At 41.2% G+C, this 15,181-nt stretch overlaps 1 protein-coding gene across 2 annotated transcripts in view; it reads right to left on the bottom strand.

The window, feature by feature from the left end:
* SLC17A8 (solute carrier family 17 member 8) overlaps positions 1-14,523 on the bottom strand; it is a 33,251-nt gene extending 18,728 nt beyond the window's left edge. Inside the window, exons 1-3 of one of the 2 annotated variants that reach the window (XM_027679621.1) lie at positions 14,335-14,523; positions 4,816-5,068; positions 633-751 (exon numbers count right to left, since the gene is read on the bottom strand). In XM_027679621.1, coding sequence (XP_027535422.1) covers positions 633-751; positions 4,816-5,068; positions 14,335-14,504 — 542 coding nt within the window. In that variant the 5' untranslated portion in view covers positions 14,505-14,523. Of the gene's footprint in view, positions 1-632; positions 752-4,815; positions 5,069-12,179; positions 12,588-14,334 lie in introns of those variants that run through there. The other variant, XM_027679622.1, reaches the window with a different exon arrangement.
* Between the last annotated feature and the right edge of the window lie 658 nt (positions 14,524-15,181).

Raw genomic sequence — 15,181 nt, 5'->3', positions numbered from 1 at the left:
CAGTTGAATTTAAATAAAATAAAATAAAAGCAGCTGACAAACACATTGATCGTAAAAGAAATCTGTATAGATGCTCAAAGGTCACCAAACAGAAATCATGAGGCTCTATTACAAGTTCTGTGTAATCCTAATTACAGCCAGTACTGGATCCAGCCATATCCAGGAGGTTTGTGTGCACTAGGATAGATTTGTGGCTTCAGAACATAAATAGCTCTGCAATTCCTTCATGCCTAGCTTCAGTCCACATGGAATTTTTAAAGCAGAAAGGTCAGATTTTGTTGGACAATTCTTGTTTGGTGTTAAGTCGAGCTAAAAGGCACTAAGACAATTTCTGAAAGACTAATGCTACAACCATTGTGTGATTTTCCTAACACTCTCCAGAAAGCATTATTGTTTAGAGAAGAAATGTATAAATATTTGAGATGAACCAGTTAAATTGGAAGAATCACCAATAGACTTATAATGGAAATTGAGTTCCATTTTTAATTATAGGCATAAATACTGCATGTTCAGTTTCAAATGTGCATTTCTGAAACACACTAATTCACTATTTTGCTAATCATCATTTAAACAGAATTGTAAAACAGTCATCAGGCTCTAAAGCTTAATTCTTTTGCTTATTTTTTTCTTACCTGTTAGCAGCCAGTTTGTTTGCAATGAAGCCTCCTGGAATTTGTGTCACAATGTAACCCCAGAAAAAAGAGCCATGAATGAGTCCCACGGTCTCTGGATCCCAGTTGAATTGGGCTGTCTTTAAAGGAAATGGGAAAAATGCTGTAAAATGAAGCATACTCACTGAAAGATAACTATTGTTTGGAAGTCACATGGAAGTCACACCATCCTCCAAATAAAGGCAGCCTCTTTACACTAGCTGCTTAGGGTTGCTGAGCTTGAAACCCCCAGTTAAGGCAGAAGGATATCTGATTTCCATGTGAGATTGATGCTTTTTTTCTTAGCTTTCAGTTGAGTGGATAAGAGGGGGAAAGGGTTCATTGGACCTTCATCTTTGCCACTTGCCACTGCTTCCCCCTGGGCTACTTCATCCTGAAACCTTTGCTTTTGAGCCTGCTCAGAGTTATAAGAAGGACGTGAAGCCTTTCAATGGTGCTTCACTAGGTATTATAGTGCCATTCACTATCCTTGCTTTTAAGATGAAAATAACAATGACCAGGTGCTGCAAACTGGTAATTCATGTTTTCCACTGTTCTGGCACATAAGCTCCCCAGCTTGTTCTTATTCACTTCTTTCCCTCTAGTGACCTGCCTTGTGCTCCAACACCTTGTTGTCACAGAATCTCTCAACCTTGGGATGACTTGCCTTTCCTGGTGACTCCAGTCATATTCCTATGGCAAATCAGAGCAGGAGATTGAGAGTATATCCAACACTGGTGATCTTGAGCAATTGTTCTGGTGGACTGATTGTATTGGGAATGTGAGTCAGACCATTATCCCTGTGTGTCAGTGACTCATCACTGGACCTGTAGTCCAATAATCCATACAAACCCTTCCTTATTTCCAGCCTGATGTTATCGCTAGATTTCAATCTATTTTCCCAAGATTATCAAGGTTGCTTAAGTTCTTTGGACTCAACTCCTGGTCAGACTTATCCATGGTTCTCCCTGTCAGGCCAAACTCTGACCATCCACAATCAGCACTAAGTGGCATGGGAGCAGAGAAGGTGGGGGGTGAAGGGCATAAGACCTGAAGACAAGGAAATCTGAAAATAAAACTAGGTAACACTAGCTACTGACTAGTTTATTTTTTATTAAAAGTGATGCCAGTTGTAGGGCTGGATTTGGATGCAAAAGGCCACCCATAGGCTGGTCATAGGTGGTTCCTAGACAAAAATGCCTGCAGCCAAGAGAAGCACTTTCCTCATCTTTGAATACTAAGCAGTTTCAGTCTTCTCAAAGCTCTTCCTGAATAAGGATTTCCCTGTTTTCTGATGACCTTGTTTGACATACCTTGTTCAGAAGAGGGATAGCCAAATCCCAGGGCAAAACATAGAGCAAGTGAAGAAAAGGAAGGTGGATCCAAGGTGCCCTTACTGCCCTCCATTCTCTGAGGTCAGAAAGGGCCTGGCTCAGTATAAACACACTATTGTAAGGTCAGTGTCAAGTTTTTCTCAATGAGCCCTCAGTTCTGAAGAACTCTTTTCAAGCAGTAAAAAACTGTGTTTTGCTTCATGATCATTTTCATGCTAATCACATGGCAGGGAAAGGTGGCTAAGTATGATCTGAGGAAGCAGCACAAATGTCCTTTGGATTCAGGATTAAAACTGTCACTAAAATACCACAGAGAAATGACAACTATAGTAATAAACCTTAACATCTCATTTTGGGTATTACATTCTGTGTGTAAAAAGAACAGTTTTTCCCAGTAAGGTGCTTTTTTCTCCCAAACAAACAAACTAAAAAACAGCTCATTGTTTGACCTGCAGAGAGAAAGATGGCGTTAATTAGCCAGACATGTTTACAGAGGGCTAAATGTTTTCCCTCCTCATCAACATGCATTTTGACAAGAGACCCACTTTCCTGTGTTGAGTTACACTTCTGTATAAATACCTAATTTTCTGCTGGTGATTTCCAGATGAGTTTCTAGGTAGTGTTAATTTCTGAAGGCAGAAAGACCATGTGACATTGAAAAAGTTTCTGATTCAGGAGATGCTCATGCCCAAATAGTATAAGTTTAGACTTGTGAAAGGAATTTATCCCAATTTCCTGAAAATACCTCTTCTGAGCCTCCCAGCCTATGCAGGCACATCCTTTCTCTTGCCTCAGGGTTAAGTATAGAACTGTGAAATCCCAGCAGGATCACAGGGAGCAGGGATTATAAAGAATAAATACAAATCAAGCAGCAAGTCTAAGCAGGAGCTGGTCAGAGGAAATTGCAGCTGAGGAAGAACTAGGATCATAGAACCATGGAATACCAGGTTGGAAGGTGGATCTCAAGGACTGTCTGTTTTGTTCTTTCTTGGCAAAAGAAACACAATAATAAATACTGGAGTGTGATGATAAGGCCTCCTCTATGCCTTCTTTTCTCAAGGTGACCAAGCCCAGCCCCCTCAGCCTTTCCTCACATGGCAGGCTTCCCAGTCCTTTATTAATCTTTGTGGCCCTTCTCTGGATGTTCTCCAGCCTGTCTACATCTATTTTGTGCAGGGAGGACCAAAACTGAACACAGTATTCCAGGTGTGGCCTGGCAAGTACTGAGTAGAGTGGGATAATGGCTTCTTTATCTATGCTGGTGATGATCTTGCTGATGCAACCCAGCATTCCGTTGGTTTTCATTACCACAGCAGTACCCTGTCCTCTCACATCGGTCTTGTTGTCTACCAGGACCCCTAGGTCCCTTTCCGCAGAGCTGCTCCCCACTAAGAAATTCTTCATTCACTTTGGTTAATCTTTTGGGGGTTTATTGAGTCTGATTAGAAATACTCTGTTTGATAGCTAGGAAGGAGAGAGTAAAACACTGGTCGTGGCATAATGTGGGAAGGGAAGGAAGATTCATTTAAACCCGAGTCCTAGAATCATAAGCATCATCTCTGATCTTTGCAGATCAAAAGCTCCTATCATCATGAGTCATGGCGTACCTTTAACTTAGGTAATTTACTATAGGTGCCTTCTGAACTTTTCTTTACCAAAAGTTAAAATATCTGGGAGAAAAGCTGATGAATAATTGCACAGCATGTCATTCAAGAGTCAATATTCCTGTGAATTTGTTAGGACAAAAATATTAAAAAGACATCAAAAAATAAGTCAGCAAGTAGAGCAAATGTAAAGATTCAAGTTTATAAAGTCCATTAGGAGACTCATGACTTCACAGCCATATACCAAGGCAGGACAGGCAAAACTAAGGTATGGATTGAACATGCAGTTCCTTGGGTGCATTGATAAAGGTATGTAAGCATCTGCTGTGGACCATATGCCATCTACTGCAAATTTGAAAATAGCTTGGTACCTAGCTCTGAATCACCTCTAGGCAGCAGTCCACACTGTTGATAATCCAATGCCTCATTGCCAATGGCATCCTGGCCTGTATCAGGAACAGTGTGGTCAGCAGGACCAGGGCAGTGATTCTTCCCCTGTACTCAGTGCTGGTGAGGCCACACCTGAAGTACTGCGTCCAGTTTTGGGCACCTCTGTTCAGGAAGGATATTGAGGTGCTGGAGCAGGTCCAGAGAAGAGCAACGAGGCTGGTGAAGGGACTTGAGCACAAGTCCTGTGAGGAGCGGCTGAGGGAGTTGGGGCTGTTTAGCCTGGAGAAGAGGAGGCTCAGGGGAGACCTCATCACTCTCTACAACTCCCTGAAAGGAGGTTGTAGCCAGGTGGGGGTTGGTCTCTTCTTCCAGGCAGCTATCAGTAGGACAAGAGGGCATGGTCTTAAGCTGTGCCAGGGGAGGTTTAGGTTAGATATTAGGAAGAAATTCTGTACAGAGAGGGTACTCAGGCATTGGAATGGGCTGCCCAGGGAAGTGGTGGATTCTCCGTCCCTGGAGGTTTTTAAGATGAGACTGGATGTGGCACCTAGTGCCATGGTCTAGTAACCACGGCGGTAGTGGATCAAGGGTTGGACTTGATGACCTCAGAGGTCCCTTCCAACCCAGTTGATTCTATGATTCTATGATTTTACAGATTTTTAATGTGACTTCATCACATAAATAGGAATTAAGTACTTTCACATCTGTGCAAATCGAGACTCGTGTCTCCCTCCCTCAGATTTTTGATATGCATATACACACTACTTCGCTATGTGGCACTTCAATGATTTTGCAGCAAGATCTGCTTGGAAGAGTGAAAGAAAGATGCTTTCTCACCTGCAGCTCTGGTTTCCCATTGACATAAACAGTGCTGTTGTTCACCATTTCCACAATGGCAACACCCAAGTTGCACCTAATTCCGAAGGAGATGCAAAAGCCCAGACCGCTCATTATGGCGATGATGTAGCGCTTGGGCAGCCCACAGCAATAGCATTCACACAGCGCTGGCTTGCGGGTGCTTATCTGCACGGGCCGCCCCTCTTCTGTCAGCTCAATGTGATCCTCCTCTACATTGATGCCGTCGATTTTCCTAAATGGATGAAGAAAGAAAAATTGAAGATGCTTTATTGTCTCAGTAAAATTTGTTCAGTAAAATGTGGATTGACAGTTACGTGCTCCAGTCACCTGCTAACTCATCTCCTCGTGAGGCACTTGTCCCTTGGTGGTATGATGAGTTAGTGCTGGGCAGGCTGTGAAAGGCTACCCGAGATTGCACTTCTCCATGAATGACCTCTGAAATTTGTAAATCTGAACCATCTAGCCAGACAGCTAGCTGCAAAAATGTTCACAGGCTATGCATGAGCATAACTATGAGAACTAAATGGAGGTCTGTTGTGATGAATTCCACCAGTTCTTAGGCAAGTATACATATGACAAAATTAACCATAATTTCTAATTAGATCTACTAATAAGAGGTGCCAGTAGATTTCAAGAAAAGGGTAAGTACAACACAAATAATTGTTTTGCTCAGCCCAAAACACCTCAGAATTTGTTTTCTCCTGTGAGACAAAAATCAAGGCTGTACTGCAGAGGAAAAAAGTCTCTGGTATCAGAGCTTCCACTTAAGATGTAGAAGAGACAGGCCCAGACTTTCTCTTCCCAAAGCGATTTGAAGCCACATTTTCCCCCTTCTCTTAAACATCGCTCTCACCATAAGGACTTAGGCCACTGTACAGTGAATCAGTGCAACTCCTATTGTTGAACATATTGCCCTTTGCGTAAAACACTCGCTGTTAAACAAGATCTGAAGGAAGACAGGGACTTTCTGGGTTGTTGATTCACCATTTCTCAGCAGTGGAGGCTGAAACGGTTTTGTCTGGGATCAAATTTGGTGTGGCAACTGCAGCTGGGAGGAACTGGGAAGGAAGGTGCCAGGGATGGAAGCTCCCCCATTTACTTGGAATAGGAGCAAATGGCACCCAGCTATATCAGCCTGTGAGAGGTTGCCCGCCAGTTGCTAATGTAGGAGTGCAGCTCCTCCAGCTTTGCATACCCAGCCTTTACTAGTCCTACAAGCAATGTAGCTGAGAGATTAACATTAAAAAAAATGGCATTTCCACGGAATTTGGAATTGCATGATAGTGCAACTAAAAATTAATTTGGTCTCCCAGTCTGATTAGGGTTATTAACATCATGCTGCAGGGACTGGGGAAAATCTCTAGTAGAAAAATGAGGTCCGAAAGAACTGAACACACTCTCCCAGATCAGAGCTAGATAATTCTTTTCCTAACATTAACTTTCCAAGCATTTGTTTTAAATGCAGGATATGGGTTTTCTGACATGCTGAAACTCTTAAGGACATGACTGGCCATGAATACATGACTAGCCCACTAAACACTATCCACCACCTTAATATTAAGTGTTTACTAAGGGAGGCCTTGATCAGTAGCTACTTTACAAAGCCTTTCAGTTTTGGCACCACTTTGAAGAAGTGAGCTCGGAATCCAGCTCCTTTCGTGCCTGCCATGAAGTTACCTGGAGTACTGTAAAAATAGGAACAGTTAGTTAATCTAAAGGAAGCCCAGCTTCCCATATAAGATGAGGAAATTATTTCATTCACTCTTTTCTGATAAGGAATAACTTACTTCCTTCTTTCACACATCCGGTTGAGTGCACTTTAAATCTAAGGCACTTTGCTTTTCTATATAAAAATAGACTATAAAGAAATATTGACAGACCATACATGGATGGGTTACACCTGACTTATCTACACAGTAGCTGGTTGGGTTTTTTGGGTTGGTTAAATACCCATAATCTAATAGTTAGTACTCTGTACTAAAGGGTTTGCAAATATAGGTGGTAAGTATAGCTTCCCGGGGAGCTTCTTGTGGACCTAAATATATCTTTCCAATATAAAGTTCCACTTAAAAATCTCATAATTTTTAGGCTTTAGAGCTAACTGGTGCATCATTTGCTACATTATTCCTTTTTACATATCATAAACTCATTACTTCAGCCTTAGTCTTAGCAAAAAGAAAAAAAGCATGTTACAGGCTGTCAGCTCACATTTTCAAGAAACACTAGAATCCCAGTGTTTGGGGTCAAAAGGGAACTCCCAGAATTATTTGATTTGATCCCTTTCTCAAACCAGTGCTCACTGCAAAGTAATCATTAGCTCATGGTCAGGCTGGAGCAGACTTTGCATTAATGCAAGATAACACAGGAAACATGATATTGCTGTGGTGTTATTGAGGGTGATTGAGAACTTATGATTCACTGGCAGGGAAACAGCATTTGTTAGTGAAATGAGAGTACAGAGAGTAATGCAGTCAGGCACTTTAAAAAAGAAGACACCATATATTACATGCTCTATGGGTTAATATATGTAGATGTAAACAGAATGAAATATCAAAAATAAAGACCTCTGGAAGTGAAAAGACAATTGAATAAATATTTTTTAGAGCTGCTGTCATCTCAAAAGTGTTATTAACAAACTGAAAGAAATAAATTAGTTGTCTTCCTCTAAAATAATCTAAGATTTTGATTGAATAAAATCAAAGCACAATTTTTAAATATTTGTATCTTTACTGGGCTCTACTTATAAGAGAGATGTTAGATTTTAATTGGTTCATTATTTTGGGCAGCTGGCAAAGAATAGACACATCATGCAAAGACAAAACATCTGTTCTGAACTGGACATTTTCTGCTGGCTGTCAATTCAGATAGGCATGAAAACATCCTTCTGCTCCAAATTCACTGCTAAAAGTGGTGAGCTAAGACTAACACTATGGACCAATATTGTCTTTACAGGAAAACTAACTGCTTTGCTGTTGTATTTGACTAATAAATGGAAGCAAGTTGAGCACTGATCCATGATACCAAATCTATACAATATATTTTATACCCCCAAAGATTAATGCTAAACCCTCTATAGCAGGTTTGTTTTGGAGAAAACTATTTTGCAATAGCACTCCAAAAACACAGGCATTAGAGCAGTGCAGACACTCACAGAGCCAGTGTCTGACCCAGCTTTTGGTTTTATTGTATTGAACAGGTATATAATGAAGATATGGCAACTCCACGAAAAGATGAAAAATATATCTTCCAATTGATCCATATATTTTGGTAGTGTCACTGAAAACTTTCACCAGTGATTTAGAAGAATACTGCTTCAGGACCAGTGCTGTCCTATAATTACCTGCCTCTTGCAGAAGAGCACTGTGCTGCACAGGAAATGTTCGCTCCTTAGATGTAGGTTTTTCCCTTTTTCTTCAAACATATAATACTTGGCAAGTAAGTAGAGCTAAGCCATTTGAAGATATCTGCATCCATGTTGTGTGCCCAAATATCATAATTACTGTATGCAACATTTCTTTTCTTTATTGAATGGCTACTCTGGCATATACAGAATTTTGAAAGAATTAAAGGCATTTCAAAAATTCTTATCAGTAATAAAATCCCTAGAGCTCATTAACATTTGGCAACCTGTATTTACGGGATTTGTAGCCTAGGAGTTGGTTCTTTATTCAATTGATAAAGTAGGTAGATTAGAATCATACAATTTAATTTAATTGGATTAAAACTTCATCAATTATACAAAAACAGGCAAATGTTAATATTTGCCATGTGTTAAAACAGACTCGAGAATGGATTTCATCAGATATTGTAGTCTTTCACAGGCAGCTGGAGCACCATCCTACACAATACTCAAACCTCACATCTACAAATCCAGTAATTAGGATGATCCCTGCATAACTTCAGAAACCTATACACTGATTACTGAAAAATATCATTTATTCAAAAGCAGATACAAACTTCTGAGGCCTTATTTACTCTTCAGGGATTTGCCCAGGTGATAATTTTTCATACTAAATCCTGGGAATTGGTACCAAAACCCAGTACAGACAGGCAAACTCTCTTAACTTAGTCCACGGGACCTCTCTTGCTGGTTTCTGCCTAGTATTTCCATGAAACTCATGGCATGTCTCAAACACCGAGGGACTGCATCTCCCAGGCTGCAGGGCAACCTTGCAGTTTCTCCTCAGTGCAGTCTCACTGCGCTGAAGGGATGGATGCCCTTTGGGTGCTGCAGCACTGCACGTGTGCATTGTGCCCTTTCTCTAACCCTGTTGCACAAGAAACCTCACACAGCTCATAAATCAGCTAAATCTGGACACCCCACATTGTGCTCACAGTGGTCTGGAAGGCACTAAACTCTCTCTCTACTTGTATGCAAAGGGAAAATTTGAGAGTCCGGTGCAGCCAGAGAAGCCTTGCCTGATGCAAGGGTGTATCATTCACCTTCAAGTTGCAGCTTTTAGTAATTTAGGTTAATTCACCAAGCGACATCTGCAGCAGCCAGAGCTACACCTATCAGGGCCCAGACTTCATACAGCAGCCGTGTGACATGGCCTATATGACTTTTCACATCAAAAGTGATATTATTTAGTTGTATACCCACTTAGTCACTTCCCGCTTCATCAGTAACCCCACAGTTGCCTTTAGCTGGTCCAAGACTCCTGAAATCCTTAAGCAGGGAGAGCCTAAGATTTTACTTCAGTTCATGACTTTTTCTTTGACTGCACTAAGTTCACAGAAGGACCAAAGTGTTTGTGCCTGCCAAGAAGCTCTGCATGAAAGGATTTCTTTTCTGGGGAACATAAGGTTTACAGAGCCACAGCTCTGATATTCATCCACCCAAGCCTTGAATCCTCTAATTTTTTTTTTTTTTTTTTGCTGCCTCACTGTGTATACTTAATCAACACAAAAAAATTTTTTTGCGTTAAAAATATTTTATACAAAAGACTTAAAACATTTTCTAGAACATCTTCTAAGACCTCACAAAATGAAACTGCTGCCAAAGGCCTAAAGAAAGAATGCCTCTTGAGTCTCCCAGTTCAGTCCCCCCTGCTCCCTTCCAGGATCCAGACACCCTAAAGTCACCTCCTGTGAACAGACTTATTTTGCAGCACTCACAAAATAATTTGAGGTTGTTACACACCTGTGAGGAGGCCAGTGAGTCACTTTATGCTGCCTGTGCTTTAGCACTTGAGCTCGACTGCGGACAATCATTATGCAGCAGCCGGTGTCTGGCAGCCGCTCTTGCCAGGTACCAGCTTCTGAGGCTGCTCTGTTGTTTGCAAGAAAGAGGAAATGTGGTGGGAAGACATAGAATAGTCATATTTACCAAAGCTAAAAAGTATTTTTCTATCCACTTTGCTAGTTTTGACCCCACATCAATGCACTGCAGCCAGTGAAATCACACCGCACGGCCTAATCAAGAATACGCATTAATATAATTCATCATCTATCAAATGATAGAAGAGAAACCAAATTCTTTGCTGATTTACACCAAATTAAAGCAAATTGGATTGGATAAAGAGCAAAGTCAAGGTTGCGGCTGATACATTTGTATAGGCACCACCATGTAAAAACACAAGTGTATGCTCTCATTTGTAGACTAAGCTGTATAGAATGGAGTTCAAGTTAAAATCATGCCTGTTTCATTTGTTTACAGAAACCTTCAGATATGACTGCATATTTCCTTCAAGACTGCTAAAGTTGCAGCGATTATTACTTAGACCTGACTGCAAACATAGTAAAAAAGACTTTATAGTTTGGATTATTTCCTCCACTGGCTAATAAATCTAAGGAAGGCACTAGGATATGTATGTTTAAAACAGAAAATAATTAAGTTTACAAACTGTCTTGTATCTCAACTGGTATTTTATTTAATTTGATTCAGTAGCAGTATTGCTGAAGTTGTATGCCAGTACTTATCAATTGTGTAGGAAACCAGCATGATATCCTTGATACGTGGTTACAACAGGAGAGTAACCTGGATAATTTATAGTGAACTCAGTGTACTGCCACATCACATACTCATTAGATAGAAACACTACATGGTTTTGGTCAAATTTAGCCAGCAGAGTCCACAGCAAAGAAAATTTATCATTGAGTAGGTGACTTAATCTAATGTTCTTAAAGAAAAACTGATTCCCTGGAATTACTGTAGAGTATTGTAAAGGTAAAAAAGCAAAACGTCAGACTTCATCTGTAACACCGTAAATGAAAAAAAAAAAGTTAAGTAGAAACTGTGTAAAACACAAATACTTTGTTCACATAATACAGAAGTAGAGCAACTGGCAATCTACCGGTTCTTATTACGCATTTCTTAAAAGTGTGCATTCTTATTCTCTTGCATATATGTTCTGCAGCATAGTATATGTAAATTATTACACATTTTCTTGTTATCAGAGGCATGTTTATATGTGCCAAGAACTGTATCTTGAATCAAAACATCATTCCTAAAAGAAGATAAAGGGATGGATATGAAAGCAAATTCAATTCAGTCACTAGAAACACCTTCAGTTAAAATGTTGTCCTGATTCACACAAAGATTTAAAACACTTAACATCAAGCATGCAAGAAACGCCACTGAACCCTCTGGTTCACATTTATTGATTAAATAAGTGTTGTCAGTGGCCATTACTAAGAGAAATAATCTTCCATTTAAATGAGAAATCTCTTTCCCTTTATGAAACTGGTCATTTGTTACCTCAGATTTTCATCTATCTAAAAATAAAAATCCTCCATTTCTTGTTTCATAAAACTGTCAGATTAAGATGAAAATCTTTAATCTTTTCTATCTTTTTACTAGCAAACAGCTGCTTCTCCTTTTTCTCTTTTGCTAGTCTCAGTAAACACACACATACACATCTCTATTTAATCTATTTTCTCTCACTGACTCAGAACAAGATTTAAAAAACCCCAAACCCTGTAATTTAGGAACATTAAGTCAAGATGCCATTCAGGAGTGGCATTATTTGGGAGTGTTAATTCCCATTAAATCATTACTTTTTCTCATGCATGCTAAACCACAGAATTATTCATATGCAATTATTTAAAAGTTTTTAATTAAACAGTTTTTCAAGCTCATTGTAATATTACAACACTATTTCATAACTTATTTTCACCTTTTTTTTGTTTAATATAAATATTCTATGATCTATAGTCATATGCTGTTGTAACAGTGCTCCTTCTACATCTTCTGTCTTACAGTAAGGTGTCTCACCCTCTAAACTCAGATATTAATTTTACAACTCTAAATTCTGTTTCATGTTTATACGTTTTTCTATACTGCATTTTGCTTAATAGATTGAAGCAATGGACCCATCTGGGAATTTTCTGTTGGATTTTACCTTCTCAGATTCCCCAGCGAGTCACTAATGGTGTTCTTCACCTCTTCCTTTCCTGGGTTAAAAAATCTTTCTTTCAGTGAACCGAGCCCTTTGAAAGGCATTTTGTCTTTCTTCTTCAGTAAATCCCTTATGTCAACAAGCATTCACTTCTGCTGTCATATTTCCTGATGCCAGAGTCAGGAGCCTCCACAGGTCCCCTTGGTGACCTCTGCAATACTAACCAGTTGCTCAAGAAAGGAGCATGGAAGAAAAAAAAAAAAAAATCAAACCAGATCTTCCAAATCCAGAAGGGCAAAGCTCTGGAGCGAAGCCCCCTCAGAAGCACTCAGGGACTCGGCGTTGCACTTGCAGCAGCTCGGCTGTGCATCTGTGCACACTCGGTACCTGTACGGGGTCAGTTCGTCCGGGGGCTGCAGCTGGGGAGCTGGAGGTGCTGCTGAGGGCCAGTGTCCCTGGGCAGGATGAGCTGCCTGCTCCACAGGCGAACTTCAGGCTGGCTGGCTGGGGCTCATCCTCGGTGCATCCCTCCCTCTCTCCTTCCCTCCCTCCCCTGCCTCTTTCATGCTGAGATCCTGTGCAAGGTGGTGCTATAGTAACGGACACAATACCTGTCCTCAAGCCACTCCAGTTCATTAATAAGACCTCATCTATGGCAAGGGCCAGAAGGTTATTAAACATTTATGAGTCCTTTCTGCAGGGAGGGAATTATTGCAAGCTACAGTTCCCATTCATGGTGTACTCCCCACCCTGGGGAGCCCCCTTATCCCAATGCACCTGCTGGTTTGAACCCAAACTTGCCTTCCCCAGCCTGGTCATTTATTATTGATGTTGCTGGGCCCTTGGGCAGATAGATGCAGAGGTGCATTGGTGCAAATCTGTTTGAATAAGCAATGGAATTCTGGCTATAAATTAAATCCATTACATTTTTGAAACACAGCGTGGCTCAAAGAGGTGAACCAGTCCAACTCCATGTGACTTCATGATGGCAATGCTTCTCCTAGCATGGTAGAAAGTACTTAATGAAAACTTGCGTGGAAATGCAGCCCACCAGTATGCTCATCGTGCCTGCACATTGGCTGGAGTCAAATGAAGAATTTCTGCTTTTGGTAAGGCTTCAGTTATTGGATGTGGGTTATAGACAACAAGTAAAGAATAAAAAAACCCCAAAAAACAAAACAATCAACCAAAACCAAACCAAACCAACCAACCAACCCAAAAAACACCAAAAAACAAACAAACAAAAAAATCCGAAACACCACCAACCGACAAAAAAAACCTCAAATCCCCAAAACCAAACCACCAAACTATTTCATATACTCCCTTCCCTGTCAGCCCTTCCCTGTTCTTTGGGTGACAGGGAAGGCAGAAACCTCACAGGTTGTTAGAAAAAGGGAGAGCTTTGTGTTTGGCATATTACCTTACTCTCCCGAGCAAAGTTAAAATAAGAACTCACCAGTGCCTCATCAGGCCACCAGCAGGATAAGAATTGGTTTCCCCTGGAAGTCCCCAGCTGAGAGTTGCCATGTGGAGGGCAGATGGGCAGGCTGCTGCCCAACCACAAACTCCAGCTCCTGTTCTGCCTCTAGCCACCTGGTGTCCCTAAGCAAGCTGCCATGGTTCTGGTAATCCTCCTCCTGACCTACACTGTCATTATCCTTCCAGGCACAGTGCCTCACTTTCCCCATAACTTCTGTTCAGAGCTTGGTCTATCCAAACTCTACAGATAGAGAAAAGAAAAAAAGAAAGCAAGAAAGTGATTCCTCCAGAGAAATAAACCATATCTGAGTTGTTTTCACTTACAAACTCCTCATTTGGATGTTTGAACTGAGCGAGTAGGATTGAATGGGATGTAAATATGAGCCAAAGCCGTGCAAGGACTATACATCTACCCATCCATTCCTCTCCTGGCTCCTTGCACAGGCCCTCAGTCTCTGGGTTTTAGATGTCTCCACAATACAAATACCAAATATCTGGATTGTCCCAGCTCCACTTTGAGGAAGGGGATGTTGGAAAATACACTTCCTCATGGTTATGTGAGGCAGGCAGGTAGCTTTCACTGAAATCCTTTACTCCTACAAATCAGGAGCAGAGAAGAGAGGGAAAGAAGAGAGGAGAGAGAGAGGAGAGAGAGAGAGAGAGAGGAGAGAGAACATACTTAGGAGCAGAGAAAGTTTTGCTTAGCTGGAGCAAAACTGGCTCTGCTGTTGCAGAACTGGTTACGGTTTCTTTCTTCTCTTTGAATAATTCATATGATGTAGAGAAGCGCCAGAAAACTCCAGCCTCTGTCCTTGCAGGCAGTCCTCCCATAGTGAGCAGTAGGAACATGGGACCACCAGCTCCCAGCATTACCTACCCACATGCCTGTAGCAGGGCTTCTCTGGGTGTATTTCTATCTAGTTGGGTGGAACAGCAACTGCTCTCACTGCCAACTCAAGGAGTGCCCAATGACTCTCCCTGCAGCATGTCCTGCTGCCCCGGGAGCAGCTGCAACTCCTATTTCTCCTCTGCCTCCTCCTCACACTGCTCAAGCTTGAATCTGGCTATCTCCAAACTGAACAAAAGGAAGTAAATCCTCCTGATTTCTCACTCCAGACCCCTGGCTCTGGTTTACCCTGGCTCATTGGGGCCTGCAGACAGTCCAAGCAGCCAGGTCACCACTGTGGAAAGGCCCCACACAATGCATTAAAAATGTGTCTCCAATTTCCACAAGGCACACAGAAAATGAACCCTAGCAGGTCAACTGCCAGACGTCAGAGGTATGTATGGTTTTAGGGATATATACATATAAAAAAATAATATATAATCAAATTGTCTTCCATTTAAACAAACATTAATTTGCTAGCATTTGAGAGAGTTTCCTGAATATTCTTACGGCAGCTGAACACCTGAAACCATGTAAGAACCCAGCTCTGAACTGAAAATGGTGCAAAGTCCGGTGCAAGGAATTCACTTTGGAAGACTAGAGCTCAGGCTGGAAAGTGATGTTCAAAACCCATACCTCC

Source organism: Neopelma chrysocephalum, unplaced genomic scaffold (assembly GCF_003984885.1).
Source record: "Neopelma chrysocephalum unplaced genomic scaffold, ASM398488v2 Primary Assembly neopelma1_59, whole genome shotgun sequence".
Taxonomy (NCBI): Eukaryota; Metazoa; Chordata; class Aves; order Passeriformes; family Pipridae; genus Neopelma; species Neopelma chrysocephalum.
Note: the sequence above shows the minus strand (reverse complement) of the source record. Positions and strands in the feature narration are given on the sequence as shown.